The sequence below is a fragment of the Poecilia reticulata genome, linkage group LG20 (genome assembly GCF_000633615.1).
Source record: "Poecilia reticulata strain Guanapo linkage group LG20, Guppy_female_1.0+MT, whole genome shotgun sequence".
Lineage (NCBI taxonomy): Eukaryota > Metazoa > Chordata > Actinopteri > Cyprinodontiformes > Poeciliidae > Poecilia > Poecilia reticulata.
Genome location: NC_024350.1, coordinates 1,854,548 through 1,871,134, shown reverse-complemented (window position 1 = coordinate 1,871,134; position 16,587 = coordinate 1,854,548). Strand labels below are relative to the sequence as shown.

Genomic DNA, 16,587 nt, shown 5'->3' with positions numbered 1-16,587 from the left:
TCTTTTACCTAACTTTTAACTGATGAGTGTTGCTTATAGAAAGAGCGGGGGAGAAAAGGAATGAATTTCAGTTTATGGTTTTTCCTTAAAAAAAAAAAAAAAAAAAAAAAAAAAAAATCTAAAGGACACAAAAAGTGTCCAGATGTAATCAAACTAAAAGCCTGTGTAAAACACAGACCCCTGCTGAATGCCAACAGACTGGCCCACCTCCAAGGTGAATGTGGCCACTCAGCACTGGGGAAGAAGGACGAGGGGCAAAGACAGGGCATAGGGAAGAACTGGGAGGACATCTGAAGGGGTGGGGCGGGGGACATTGGCTGTCATTGAGCACTGGAGACAGTAATCTTGTTGCTGTTTATTAGTGTCAGAAAGCTATATTTAGCTCTGACTTCTTGCTAACTCACCCCGCCGCTCTGACACTTGGAGTTTCTCTCGGCCAGAAAGGGCAAATAACCTGCGTTTAAAAATAGAAGCGTTCAAAATCGTGAGCAATATTGCTTGAATAAAGTCCATATCCACCTTGACAGACTAATTATCCCTCAAAGCTCCCCTTGTATTCCAGTAAAGTCATTGTATTGGTCTCCTTTCCATCAGCTTTAGCTTGATACTAATAGCCACCACAGACTTCAATTAATTTCAGCCATAATAAGACTTTCGTCTAGCCAGTGGGTTGATGCTAATGGGCTGGCCCAGTTCTTTCCTGTTTGCTGTATGCTAGGACAGGAGGCATTAAGCTCAGTGGGCTGTCATTAGTGTCTAGACCAGGGCCAGAGGGGTCAGACAGCAAGCGGAGAGAAAAAAAAAGAAAGAAAAAAAAAACAGACAGGCAACAAACAAGGAACTGTGGGTACTCCAGCGTCGGCTGTCCACATTCTGCTCCACTGCACTGACATAAAACGAGATCCGGGGTGGTGGGTGGGGGGGGCAGACAGCTGCAGGAGAGAGCTTAGAGACTCTGTCACTCCAGCTGACAGTATCTCTCTTATACACACACACACATCCAGATGCACCGATCCTCACCTGAAAATGAACTTACATCCAATCACTTTGTGAGAAATATGGACCTGTGGAGTTGTTTTCCCCACCAGCCGTCTGCCTTCCCCCATGCAAGCCGTCAGACATTCACACACATAAATCGTCGCTTTACACAAACCCGCACGCCTCTTCCAGACGAATTTTGTGCCTAATGAACTTCTAATTCCATGACCAGTTTCGATTGTAAACAAATAGAGGACATAATTGCCGTGCAGAAATGATCTTGATTGGAGTATTATTTGATTAACGGCAGTTGATGAGAGCAGGTGGCCTCCTTCAGATTACTGCCGATCCGCGAGACGATGTAAAACGTGAGTTGCTGTTGTTGTTAGACACAGATTCATATTGTCATGGAAGTGGGGCCTAGGAGTAGTAAGATGTACGCACATCAATGGAGATTAGTAAGAGACAGACACAAATAGGGAAACTTGGCCTTCTTGCACAGACGGTTGATGCAGATTGAAACATTTTAATGTGAGATCTTCAGTGGAAACAGCTTGAGCTTCTAAGACTTTGTTCAAATTTACTGAAAATTACTGATAAGAATATAAAAAAACCACAGAGACGTGAAGGAATTGCTACAATGTACATTCTGCGTTACACAGTCAACACAATAGCAGTGCTTACATGAAATCATCTTCCATAAATCTCTAGAAGACGCTGCTTTATCCCCGCCGTTGCCTGCTGCAGCTTTGAATACCGATCGTCGATCGACTTAAAACTCTCTGTTAGCAGATCAACAGTCATCTTGAGTGCGTCCACGCCATAATCTCTACAGGGCAACTCTTTTGTTTCCAAGCCAACAGCCTGGAAATAAAGCAAAGTCATCTCTGTCTCAACGGTTCCCACAATTACTCTGAGCGCAGCAGCCTTAAGATGATGCGGCATCTTAAGGCTAAGACGGGGAGGTGGGAGGGGGAGAGAGGCGCAGGCCATTGGTTGATCCTCGTTTCAATTTATGGCTGAACTGTTTACCCCCCGCTGATCGGCTGAGACGAGTCCGTGGCGTGAGCGTGGATGTCCACGTTATGCAGCCAATTACTGTAATGTTCTGAAAGTAGTCCTGTTTGACTCAAATGCTAAAGAGCTCTTTAAATCTACACTGGACGTCCGCCGTGAACCGGGCTGGCAACTGAAACAATGCTGAATTGTCCGAAGGTTCGCAGCAGCGTTAGTTTATTACTTTTTTTTTTTTTTTTTAGATGAATGCATCATTGTTTTTCACCTGGTATTTTATCAATCTTCGGTTTAATCGAAAGACATCCTCAGAACAAAACAAAGATAAAAAACCTTAGGCCTTCCAGTCAATTTCACATTAGCTGGAGTTATCAGTAGAGCCCAGAAAAAGCCCAAAGGTGCAGACGGATGTATTTATTCCAAGAGCAATAAAAGGAGGAAGTATTTGAAGGTAAAGGTCTCTCTCTTTTTTTTTTTTTTTGAAGGGATTGCTGAGACGGCACTGCAGTGAAACTCTCTGGGTATTTAGTTCACACTGCGAGCTTCTTGCCTTTAAGCTCCAGGGAAGGAAGCTGTAGCTTTTCCCTCAAAGCCAAAGATGATCTCCTAGTTTGTGGTTTGGATTATTTCAGACAAACCTGCCTGTCACACTCTCAGACCTGCACACATACAAAGAATAGCAAAGGAAAAGACAGACAGAAGCTGAGAATCAAGTTCCAGTTGCAGCGTCTTTCCAGATGCCGATAAAGTTCTTCTTTTATTCAAGCCTAAAATATGAAAAGTATAATTTTTCTGTCAACAAGTAAGGGGTACTTTTATCCCTACTTGTAACAAGGATACTTTTATCCTTGTTAGTCTATTTACATATTCAAAACCCTTACGTTTTTCATTTTGTGCCATTACAACAAAAATTACCTTTTTTTAGAAGTTATGTGATCTACTGACACAAAGTGCATAGTTAAGAAGAGCAACAGAAATTCTAATATTTTCTTACTTATTTCAAGCGTTTCCTGCATTTTGTATTCCGATCTCTTTACTCTGATCGTCCAAAGCAAAGTGCTAAACTTTTCACCCTGCATGCTAACTGCTCTGTATGATGTGTGAAATGAACACATCAAACCGAATACATTTCTCCTCCGTAAAACGTGGTGGTGGCAGAGTCACACTTTCAAACTGAAGGAACAAAGAGTCTGTTAAGAGTAGATGGAAAAATGGAGGTGAGCTGAAAACAGAACAGTCATGGAAGAAAACCTGTTTGACGCTGCAGGAGACGTGACATAGAGGTAAAACTTCACCTTTCTGCAAAACAACAAACGTATACATTCAACCAGAGATCAAATTGGGCAAATGTTAGACTATTAAGCACATAGCTTAAGCATAGAGATATGTAAGATATGTGCTAAAAATGATCACCTTCAGAAAAGTCTTTTTCTTTTTTGTCTTAATCTCCTTTTTGCAAATAAAGAGGTGTGGCGAAAAAAGGGTGAAGAATTCAATGTCTGTCTATCATGGTGCAGACATAACCCAAAACACCTGAAGCCGTTTTCACAGCTGAAAATGCTGATTCAGCTTCACTTATTTCAAAACCTGCACTCAAAAAAATCCCAATAAAATACGTCGAAGTTCTTTATAAAAATTCAGTCAGGCATTAAAGATAAGTTTCATAATTATAACAATAATTCACAAACACAAAAACCTGCAGTACTTTCTGCTATTAAGACATACATTTGTCTTAAAATATTGAAAATCTCCATTATATACCTTTAACTAATTAACGTTTTGACTTGTGTGTGCTATTACCCATTTTGATTCAGCTGCAAAATCTGTTGACTTGCATTTTATAATCTCCGTAGTTTTTTCCCCCCACTCTTAATATTTAAAGGATGTCCATTAGGTACTAATCTGTAATGTGCTCATTTGCAGGACTCAGGGCTTGCTGGTGAAGCGTTTGGAGCCAGGAGGAAAAGCTGAGCACGAGCGTCTCTTCCAGGAAAACGACTGCATCGTCAGGATTAATCAGGGAGACATTCGCAACCTGCGCTTCGAACAGTAAGCTGCTGATAGCGATGGGCGTAGCATGCATTTAGTGCAGCAGCACACAAGACGAATGCTCACTGGCTTTAATTGGTGCTCGCGACCTTTTAATTGTCGAGTTCTGAACACCCCCACTGTTTTATCAGCGCTGTTGTGCCTTCAAACGTTTAAACACACACCTTCATTGTTATCATCCTGTAGCTGGTGAGTGAACCGCATTGCTGTCGAGCGGCACAATGCGAAGCCTGCGGTACAGCTGGAGATATTGTCGACTTGTTGGACCCGCTGTAATGGCTCTTGTTGACCTGCGGTGCCTCGACGCTGCTTTGGCCTCTGATCTAACACCGCCCGCGTTCTCCTCTGGATCCATTTCCAGCGATTCATTGCTGCTCTTCATTTCCTAAAGTGGGAGGAAGATATAAGGCTGGCACTCCTCCACTTCCATTTACCCAAAGCCACCTTCGCTCTCACTCACACGAGGCTGAATGTGTGGAATCACATACTTAAACTTGTGCTGACACACGGATTCAATGACACCGAGGAGCTCGGCGTCCTTGGGGTTCCCTTCTTCTCTATTTCTTCTCAGAAGACAATGGAACTGATTTTTGTCTAAAGAAGGCTAAGGTGTAGGAGATTTGAGAACTTTTAATTGTACAGAAAGAGAATATTCCTAACAACTGGATCGCTACCAAGGCTATAGACCAAGACTGTCTGAAGACATCTTTATGGAAGAATGGTACAAAGAACGGCCTTACTGAAAGGAAGCTTTAAAAACTCCCCATTAAAGTTTTCCATGTGGAATAAGGTGAAGAAACTGAAGTTGCTGGCAACAAAATAATACACTGTGTTACCAAGAGAAACAGATAAACTTCTTAGAGTTGATGGGGAGCTAAATACAGGAGGACCTTAGAAAGGATGTACAACTAGTAGCGATGAACTTTTGTGGAGCACTAATTGCGACTTCTATAGAGCTGTTTGTTAGGATACCTGGTCAGACCAGGAGCGGTTGTCTGTGATGTGCTACAGTGACGCAGACTTCTTTCAGAAGTTCAGAATTATAATGTTCAGCCATTGTTTACGTCCAGATTGACCAAATCTGGCTTTTCACGTCAACAACAATAAAAGTCAGACAAACTACAACATGATTATTCAGACTGCAGAAAACTGAGATTTAGCTCTACATATGGAAATGACACAAGTCTGATTTTATTTTATTGGATGAAAACATCAGAATTGGGCTGTTCAGACTGTTGTGAAAAAGTCACAAATGGGGAAAAATAGCATTTTGATCACATTTGGCTACTTTTTGAACACATCCTTAGTTAATCTACAAACTTAAATTCCATCTAGAACTCTTTGGTGGATTTGAAAATTTGTGTTTTCACACACACTCTACCCAGTTTGACTGAACACAAACAATTCGGCAGATTGTGCTACTAAGCAGTTCAAAGTTGGTAGCGACATAACCCAACAGACATTCAGCTTTAATTGCAGTGAAATGTGGTTCTACAAAATCTTCAGCGCTATTGTTAGTGCCTCCAGACTTGCTCTACTGTGAAAGAGGCTTAAATAAACCAAATCCACAAGACACTCATGTTACTCAGCGTCCCCTCCAATCACCGACATGCCCGTGTTTTGGGTGATTCTGCATGAAAACGGGACAATGGAGCTAAACTTTCCTGCCCTGCGCCGTCTGCCCCTCCCCACTATGTCATGATTGCGTGCCACAGAGAGTGACAATTTAAAGTGATAGTCTAATCTTCTTGGATTGTTTTGCATGGGTAAATATTTTGAGGAGCTTAATCTAACTGAATGTAATGATGCATTGATGGGGGTAATTTATTATTCAATCAGGCTCGCGCAGAGGTTGATTGCTAGAGCGTCGGTAGTGTATATGAGCGTGTGGGAACATTTGGATATGAACACATGCGTTACGCGCACACACAGGCACACACCTACTTATCCAGCCATCAGCACTCAGTGTGAGTTTGTGACTGATTTTTGTAAATTACCATAAGAATAAAGATGTGAGAGAGTCCAAATCCTGCAGAAGAGGCTTTGGTGCTGCATTCAGGCGTTTGCCTTTGTGACATTGCCTGAGTAAAGAACTCGAAGCATTTATAAGCACTTGTAATTACGGTAGGTTAGGTATGGTGTTGCTGTCGAGATTATGGGAGGTCTAAATATCTGCATTCAGTCATCAAATTATGCTTCTGGCCCTCTGTGCCAATGCTTGGCTCTTTCCTAAGTTGCCTTGCTCAACATTTTTGTGTTTTATGATGCTGTAACCTGAAACGTCTATTTATTTAAAATGGTAAACAGATTGTTAAATAGAGCTTTTCTAGTCACATCAACCACTGAAAATATTTTTACGGTAAGGGTCATAATTTTCACAGACTCATACACAAATCATCAAGCTATGGCCCAAGGGAGCATCTGTCTGACATAAAAAAAACCTGGAATTGAACCAACAACTTTCCCAACGCAAGCCAATTGCGTTTTAAAAAAAAGTACAATCAAATCCAATGAACCTTACATTTTACAAACACAAAATAAGCCATCATTCAGTCTCTGAATCAAAGGATTTTATGTGATATACACACACAAAAGTTTTGAACATGAAATTGAATGAAAAACGATGCATTCCAATTGTTTTACACATAAAAATCGGAAGTGTGCTGTACATAGAAGTTTTGCCGCATGATTTTCCCACTAATTATTGATATAAACAATAATATTGTTTTTTTTTAGATCATTGTCAAGTAATATATATTGATAATGATGTAGTAATGCCCTTTCAAAAGCAACACATTTTAATTTTGTAGAGAACATTTGACTCTGGAAGTTGAATATATTTTAAATATCCAAAACATGAACAAAACCAAAAATAAATAGGATTATTTGTCAGTCGAAATTAAAAATTTTATTTTGTTCTTTGCTTGCTTTGTCTCTTACAAGGCTATTGCCAAACTTTAAAAGTGAGGTTTTTGCTTTATTTCAAAAGTCTTTCTTCTTCCCAGTCTTCCATAAAGGGCTGTGAATAAACAGGGTGACGACTTATCCTTAAAAAGTCTTAATTTCATATATCTAAAATTAATGCCTTAAAATATCTTGAATTTGTTTTTGAAAACGTGAGTTGACCTCTAATGCATTAATCATAGGGCTGAATGTTTGTCGTGGCATTTAGTCTTTCTAGTTGCTGATATACTCTTGCTAGCTAGCTAACTAACTAGATTTTTTTTAATCTAGCATGGGTAAGTACAAATTTATCACCAGTTGATTGGACAATGTTCCTTTTTGCTACTGACTCACTTTTGTTACCAACTCATACGATGCAGGCTGTGCAAGGAATGTTTAAGTTAGACACAATGTAGAAAACCATATTCAGTGTGAGCTGCACAAAACCACCACCAAGAACCACAAACAACCCCAGAATTTTTATAATTTATGCTAATCTTGATTGTAATACAGCAGGATCTCCCAACCATCTGCAACATCTGTTTTTTTTTTTTGTCTTAAATTTCTATCAAGGTGACATTAAAAAGGTCTTAAGAAGTCCTACATTTGACTTGCTGAAACTTGCAGACACCCTGCACCTGGAATTGCTGATAAACCTGACAAGACAGTTACCTCTGTGTGTAAAACTGAGATTCGGTCTGAACTCATTTGACTTATTTATCTCACTGATCATGCTTGTGACCACCTGTGTGCTTTTATTGTTATGTTTTGTTTGCAAAGAACAATTTGTGCTTGCTTACTCTGTGGTTTTATTTTCTGCACATCCTCCGCCGTGCACAATTCATCTTCTCTGCTCTCTGGTTTGTTGAGCCAAAGCGTGTCCTCTCAACTCAGAGACTCACGCAGATTATAAAGTGGGACTCTCATTCGAGTGAACTTTGAACAGAGGGAATTCTGGGTAATCATTCATCACTGATGCACTCTTCACCCAGCATGTGCTGATGCTGGTTATTACAGATAATGTAATGTCTGTCTTCTACCGCTATATAAAAGTCTCCCCCCCCCCCGTGATTAGCTGTGCTACTCTCAACTCTCTGCATCACTCTTCAACATGCAACACACTGCAGCTTTCTCTATATATCTCTATATATCAGCAAAGCCCAACAGTACCTCTTATCATGTTAAAGTTAATGTATTTCTGTCTTCCTCTTCTTCCAGAGCTCAGAACATTTTCAGGCAGGCGATGCGTTGCCCTGTCATTCTTTTCCATGTGGTTCCTGCCTCCATGAAGAGACAGTATGAAATACTATCGGTCCAGAACGAGCTCAGCTCACCCCAGTCGACCAGGGTCCGCTTCAGCCAAGGCTCCCAGCACCCAGGGGACCGGTCGAGTCTGGATTCAGGGACGCCGTCCAGATCTGGGCAACAAGCGGCCGTCAACCACGAGTGAGTCTTACACTCTGCCTTAATTCAGTACACATAAGTGTGACATCCAGAATGGAATTAAATACAAAACTCTAATAAAAAATGTTCAATGCACTCTCTGTAGATCTAATTGCGACGAATTATCGCAGATTTTATTGCAACAGTTATCGACTATCCAATGATGTCTTAATACTGAGTCCATCAAAGTTAACAGAAAAGTCCTGTTTTCAACCCGAGACATCTTGTTGAAAGACCAGTTCAGAATTTTAAATGGGGTTAAATGTACTTACTATTTTCCCAGCAGCCGTTAACTCTCTCAATGTTTTCATTTTAGTGTAAATCTAGGTCCAGACTGTCCCGGAGGCTGACACTGATGGCTCCGATCTCAAAAAATGCCTCTGTACTTTAGACAAACTGTGTTTAATGAATCATTTAACCATCATAACATTTTAATTTTATGGTCATTTGGCGGTCATCGAGAAGTCAATGATTATCCACATGAGAAACATGGTGGAACCGAAACACGCATGGTGTTTCTGTTTGGAGTTACTGTTTGATATAAAAGTAAAATGTTGTACAAAGCAAGAACTTCATAGCAGGTTAAGTGAACACTGTTAAATACTTTACTTTTAGGTACTTTGATCAGAATCCCTTTAAATGCTTTATACAGGAAAATCAATGGTGTCCTACCTTATTGCACACAAAATAATTGTTTTCATTATAGACTGTATAGACGAGAGCTTCAAAAATGATCATGAGGATGCTGGTTTTTGTTTCTGAACATTTAATAAATGAAGCACAGAAAAAAGTAGCAGCTGAACAGACACTACAGAGGACCGAAAAGAGAAACAGAGGAAACAGAGAGAAAAATAAAAGAAGGAAACTGCTGAGACAACTACAGTTTAAAGCAAAACCTCTCACAGTTCAATTTCCTGTTTTGAATAAAACTCTTGGTGCAAAAAAATGCATTTCAAGAAATTCTAAATATAATTAATTAATATTCCCAAGCCACTCATGTAATCTGCATGAACTAATTATTCATTTATTTCATATTAAATCTGTTAAATCTGGTTCTAAGTCTAAATATTTTACAACATAAGCTTTACGCAATGGACACATTTCAATCGCATCCAGATGAGAAATGTGAACATTAGCCTCGTCACCTTGGTTTTCCACATCTTTGTTGAAAAGTTTTCCTTTCCTTTGATCAATAATTCACTAGAAATTGTTTAATGGTTTTCACCTGCAGTCACCAAGGTCCTCTGGCAGGAAGCACCCCAGAACCAAGTCGGCGGTTTGCCACCTTACCCCATGCTGTACCTCACCCCATAATCTCCAGGACCCCCTCAGCGCCTTCCCCTTCCCTGCAGCGCAGAATAAGCACGACTCCATCCAACAGCTCCTACCTAAAGAAAAAAGGACGCAGCTTCAACATCCAGCTGAAGAAAGGTAAGATCTGCCGGAATGACTGGATAAAAGTGTGTTTGTTTTTAGTTCAGTACCTGCAAATTGTTACATTGCACACCTGCAGACTACATACCAATCTGTAATAGTCGGCTATTATGGATCACTAATAGTTAACTCTTAGGTATCTGAGGTTGATCAATTCGGTTTGATCAGCCTTGTGTTAAAGCGAACCAGTGTTGAGGTGACATGCCCTTGCCGCCTCTCCTCTTCGCTTCTCTGTATGTTGGCCGTAATGAGCAGATGTTTAGCTGAAAGCTGGAAGAGTCTGGAGTGCAGTGAGCTTCAGGGAATTGTACAGCAGTGGGAGCAACAGTGGCAGATAAATGGGGCAAACTCGAGGGAAATGAAGTTGCAAGCTGCTCTAATATGTTTGGCAAGGATTTCTGACAACTGCCAGCCCAGTTCACTGGTAGACGCTCTATTTGTTACAACATAAACTTTCTCTGTGTTTTTCCCCCACAAAAATACGTGATTTACCCATGTGAGGGGCGCAGTGGCGAAACAGCACTTGTCTATTTTTAGCAACTCTATAAATCCAAAGACTAAATTATAGTTTATTTATTCAGGACTTCACTGAATGGAACTGCCTCCACTGTAAACTCACAGCCACGTCCAAAAGCGTAACTAAAAACAAATTCTAGCCAACATGTTATTGTATCAGAAAAATTGTAGAAACATGCCCAGAAATCATTTTGACATCTCCATTTAATTACCATCAGACTTTCTCTCTGCTAATGCGCTTTCAGACGGGGGCCGTGGCAGTTTTGTTGTTGACTCGATGTAATTGTTGTGATTCAGCCTAAGTGGCTCCGAGTTCCAAGTGGCAGGAGCAGATCTTGAATGGCACATTAACAAGAGTGCCCTAATCAAATACTTCTGTTGAAAACAACATACGCAACCCATTAAGTCGTTGTCATGTCCCCCAGCCTCTCCTCCTGTTTGCTGTTTAATTGGCTTATTGGAGCCAGGATTTCTAACTAATCTAGAAAGGGATACAATTACTTTTATCCTGGTCTTCTATTACCCAAAAATAAAGACTTCAGTGGTTAATTACTGAAGGCCTGTTAGTGATGTATTCTCCTAATTGCCTGATTGGTGCATTAATGACAGTATCTACTAAGGAAAGTTTGATTTTGTTCATTAGGCTGCGTCTTGGGCTGGGAGGAAGTAGGAAAGTGAAGGATTAGAGTAAAGAAATCACAACAAAGAATTTCATGTTGAAGTTTGAAAAGAAGACAGAAGTTTCCACACCCATACTCACAGCAAGAATGACGGCCTTTTTAATAATTTTTTTTTCAATTTGACCCTTTTTAGAAAATAGTTTAAGGCAGGATTGAGATGCAGGTTTAAGCTAACAAAAGTAAGAGAGTAGACCAGGGTTTCAGCTCAAGTGTTTAAATTTAAAATAAAAACTCACAGATACATTGTGTAAAGCACTGCATGCTTTACATAAATAATTTCTTGACGAAAATACAGTACAAGTCACGCAGAACAGATCTAAGAGAGAAGAGATATAAGACAGAAGAGATCACTGCATATCAGCAAAGTTCAGTTCTCCAAGGACCAAATGTGCTTGAAAATAGAACAAAACTAAAGTTATGTTTACATGAAGCTGCCTGTACTTTTCGATGTTGATTGTGGGAAAAGTTTTACATTTAGATGTCGCCACTTCCACACTTTGGGTCAGCTGTAGTTGCCATGCCAGACCACTAGAAGACACTGTGATTTTAGCATCTCCTTGAACACATGTTCGCTTTTGACCCTTTGCTTTTACCTCATTTTAAACAGTAACCCATCTCCCATGAACAAAGTACTAATATCCTTAGAACAAGTCAAACAGTGGTGTTTGACTTGTACGACCATAGAAGTTTTCTTCGGAGAGCATTTGACTTGACATCCTTTGTTCAACTCGCTTTGCACCTTGACACCAGCATTCTGGCTGTTTCTTGTTTATGACAGTCTGTCTTCTATATAATCATTCCACTGTAAACATATGCTTATAATATTTAAAGCAATGGAGTGAAATATTTGAAACCACATCACCTTTTGTTCCAAAATACCAAAAGCTGCACTTATTTGCTTTACTTTTAAGCGCTGAAAAATGTCCCTAATGAGACAAACTTCTCACAGTAACTATGTGACCTTGCATTAAAAGTTGAGCAGTCATGAAGACAAACTGCATATTTAATGCTTGGCATAAATAATGACAGCTATTTCGGTCCGCTCAGTTATCACGACGCGCTGATGGAGAGATCAGAGAGCGTCATTATCCTGAACAGCTCAACTTTCCCACTCCATAAGCAATCTCTTTACCCTTCTGCAAGTTTGTTTGCGTGAAGGAGTCGGGAGGAAAGTTGCCGTCCTCGTTTGTTCCTCCTGGTGTTCCTTGTTCATCACCTCATCACTGTCAGCAGGCTGACAGACAGATCGACAGACTGCTGGAGAGACACATAAAGGGGGGGAGGGAAGTAGGTCATGATGAACTATCAGAGGTGCTGACAGCTCTGTGAAATGAGCAGCTAGTTTGACATGAATACTAATCACTGCTGTTTGAAAAGCCTCGACTGAACCAACATAACAACTTGCCAACCAGACTGCCAGAAATACACAGCAAGGTTGATCTTTAGGGACTTCTAACCGTCTCTCTGATCCCACTGACTGATTAATTAAGATTGAGACTGAATTGAGACCAGAGAGAGTTTTTATGTATTTATCTACCCTTTTCGCCAGACTAAATGTGTATGTATGTTTAACAAATTTTAAAGGCTAGCCTATAAATCTAAAGAAACAGGCTTTTCATGGATCACACATTGCTGTAAAAATTAAATATTGTTCAGATCACCTATTAAACTTTTACCAGACTTAGAAGGATTGAGTAAATTCAATCAGTACTTCTTGCCAAGGAAAAAAAAAAAGATTCCAACAAACCTGAAGAACTTTCCATTCTTATACAATGGATTGAAAGTAATTTATTCAATTCAATTCCTATGACTTATACAGAGTCAAATCATAATACATGTTGAGGCACTCTACAAAAAAAATCTATTCAGTCAGACCAGTAGATTTCAATTCGAGTTACATACATTTCAAATTGATTCTATAATGTATCAAGTTCAGCTGATTATCTAAATCGATTGAACGTTTTCTATCTAAGGAAACCCAGCAGATTGCAATCGTCATTGACTTGCTTTATTCATTTCTCTCGGACGAACACTGAGCGACACTGGACAGTTGCTTGCATTATGTCATTGGCTGTGGAGCAATCCCTTGAACATGCATGTGGCGACAGTGGAGAGGAAAATCTTCCCTTTAACAGGAAAAAGCCTCCAGCAGGACTTATGAACAAACATCTGCCATGACCAACTTAAGGTTTGAGAAGCCACAGCATACACACAAAATGGTAAACGAAAGCACTGGGAGTACTGGGAGTACCATTAAGTCATATTGACCAATACTTATATTAGTGCCGACATATCGTGTGTCCCTAAAACATATTGTCCAGTTTTCATGTTTTTCATTACATTTCTGTGTTATTTTCTTCTCTATCTGACCAGGTCCAGAGGGTCTTGGATTCAGTATCACCTCCAGAGACGTCCCTATTGGAGGAAGTGCTCCCATTTACATCAAAAACATTCTCCCTCGAGGTGCTGCCATCCAAGATGGACGACTGAAAGCTGGAGACCGGCTATTGGAGGTAAAGCCGGGCTTTCAACCAATCTCCAACCTTTTTGTAGAGTTCGTGGAGCGTTAAAACACTAATTCTCCATGATTTATGCAGCTATACTCAAGCTTTCTTTAGGATATCATCAGTTAGAACAATATTCAGATTTTCAGCTAGACTAAATCATCTGAGTAACACCACGGTTCAGATTCCTGCTGTGTTTGTAAGGCCTGGTTTGTGTTAGTGACTGTTGGACATGTTGTTGTGCAGGTTAGTGGAGTGGACCTGAATGGAAAGAGCCAGGAGGAAGTGGTAGCCCTGCTTCGAGCCACGCCCATGGACGGGATGGTGAACCTGTTGGTGCTTCGTCAGGAGGACACACTTCTGCCACGAGAAGTGGTGAGTAACGTTCTGGACTCTATTTACCAGATTTTAATTACAAATTTTATACAGCATATCTGTGCTGATTCGTTCAGTCCTCTCCAATCAGCTGGTAAATGGATTTAAAACCTCAAATTTGCATCCCATATTCTGTCTGGACTTATATAACTTTGACTCTTACTGATGCTCGGATATATATATATATATTTTTTTTTTTTCTTGTTTTTACGTTTCATGGTTATAATTCTTTTAGCGTAATCAAGTGAAATAGCTCCTTTATTCCACTTTGCTATAATAACTTATGAAGTGCGGGCTGCCTTGAAATTGCTTTTTACTGCATTTTTTTTTTTTTTTTTGCTATTCACAGATTTTTCTCTTTAGAGATTTTCAGAAGTATTGTTGACGCCTAGTTTCACTCCTTTTTAGGATCTTTTAACAGTCATCATTTCTGCTTCCAAATTGCATACTCATTGAAATAACAGATTATTTCAGTCCAAAATGCAGACAAATAGAATAGGTACTTTTTGCGGTTTTGATGAGAAACAGCAAGTTCCTGATCTATAAAGACCAGCTGCATTCAGTTTGATGCATTAGGACATAATAAACATAATTTGGTCTTTACTAGCTTCAATTGTTTTTATACCTAAACTCAAGCTTACAACAACACACAACATTCAACTCTGCCATTTGTTATTTATCAAACTGTGTTGGGATCTTTAAATGTCACACAAACCTTGAACACAATTAATAGGAGTGTTTTTTTAAGAACAGTGAACCAAACTGTGTCCACAACATTCATACTGAAGATTATTTTTGAAGGTTACTGGTGCTGAAGATGGATTTAAAGGGTATCAAATCATGAGGTGCACTTTGTTATTGCATCAGAATTTTGCCTTTATTTCCCTTTTTATAAAAAAATGACGTTGGAGAATCTGCTGTTTTGTACATTTAAAGTCGCGGTACATACTAAGACCCTCCTCCTGGTTCTGATTGTTTTTTTCCTGACAGAGCAAGAAGGCAGATCATCTGTCTCATACTATACTGTCATGACGTAGGGATGACAGTATAGTCATCCCTACGTCATAACGTAGGGATGACCACTTTCTAACAAAAGTGGAAAAAAAAGGTTTTATAAAAGCTACATGCTGCTGCTTTATGGTAGATACAGAAAAAGTTCTGGATGTTTTTCTTTTTTTATGTGTTATGCAAAATAATAATATTAAAAGAGTCTGTGGCATCTTTTTCCTGAGAGTAAACTCAGAACACAATAGAGTCCAGGAGCTTATGGTAAAAGACAGACTTTAGTCTGCTCTAAAAATACAGCTCTGATTACATTCACATACATTAAACAAACACACAGACGCAGACAAACTCACAGACTTGTGTTCAGACACCAGCGCCTGCACACAGGGTGACTTTGGCTGTCGCGAAACAGATGGCAGGGCTGCTGCCCTCGTCCAGCTCGCTCTCAGTGTCTCTGACAGCAGGTGTGGGCTTCACAGCGCCTCAGCAGACCAGGAAGCCCTCATGCCAACCTCACTTCTTCCCATAAACCTCCGCCTGGCACCCAGGCTCTTAACCCTGCCAAAGAAGCTGTTAAAACTGAACACTCAAGGCATATTTTACTAAAGAAATGCAGGCCCAGTCTATACATTTCACACTTTAGTTTTATGAAGAAAGATCCATATTGTCTCATTCGTATTCAATGTGCTACTAATGTTAAATTCTCTGTCTTTTAGCGGTTTCTAATAGTGTCTTCTCTGCTGCTTTCCAAAACACATATTACTTTAATTTAATATGGACCAAACTAATTCATGCAGTGGTTCTTGACGGTACCTGACAAATACTGCAGGGGTGACTAAAATGCCGTGGCAACTGTGGCTTCAAGTTATTAGTAATGTAGTAGAAATTGTTGGCTGGATTTTGTTCACTTATCAGAAAATATTTTTATCGTTAATATTTTGACCAGCATGACAGTAAGTATGAATTTTTAGTGGCTCATTTTCTGTTGAAATTAAGTTGTTGTTTTTTTACTCATGTAGTATTTGTTTTGACTTAGAGCCGTCATATCTTTTTCAGTACCAATATCAAAGAATTTCTTCTTTTTTTTCTTTCTGGTAAAGAAAAAAAGAAAACAAATTTATAAGGAGGTTGATGCTTTGACTGTGACAGTAATTACTAATAAAGCATGATAGAAAAGCATAGCGGGTAATTACCTCCTGTCCCAGAAATTGCGGATAGATGAATGTGTGTTTGCATGTGTATGTTCTACACATCGGTTGCTCAGATCCACATGAATGTAAGCACACAGACGAATATTTAGTAGCTGTCATTCATCCAATTGCCTCAGTGACAAGCTGATGATGTTTTGAATTGAGGTTTGAATGATATACACACTCACGCACACACCCATACACACACACACACACGCACACAGTATGTTTTTCTGTCTTCACAGGGACTTTGTATTGACGTCCATACATTTTCTACTCATTTCCATAGCTTAACGTGCTTAGTGTCATTTTGGACATGTTTTTTTTATGAGGATGTACAGGTGTTGTTCAAGTATGCCATTCGAATTTAGTTTAATGTACTAAACTCAATTCAGACTAACCGCTAACCCAAAAACAGCACTTCTATTTATGGGACCCTAGGAGCAGGGGGTCCTC

At 39.7% G+C, this 16,587-nt stretch overlaps 1 protein-coding gene across 2 annotated transcripts in view; it reads left to right on the top strand.

Moving 5' to 3' along the window:
• Positions 1–16,587, top strand: part of LOC103482325 (partitioning defective 3 homolog) — a 384,595-nt gene that overhangs the window by 166,022 nt on the left and 201,986 nt on the right. For both annotated transcript variants that reach the window (XM_008438421.2, XM_017301982.1), the window contains exons 8-12: positions 3,916–4,041; positions 8,203–8,430; positions 9,659–9,858; positions 13,431–13,570; positions 13,808–13,936. In XM_008438421.2, the coding sequence (XP_008436643.1) occupies positions 3,916–4,041; positions 8,203–8,430; positions 9,659–9,858; positions 13,431–13,570; positions 13,808–13,936 (823 nt within the window). The remainder of the gene's footprint in view (positions 1–3,915; positions 4,042–8,202; positions 8,431–9,658; positions 9,859–13,430; positions 13,571–13,807; positions 13,937–16,587) is intronic.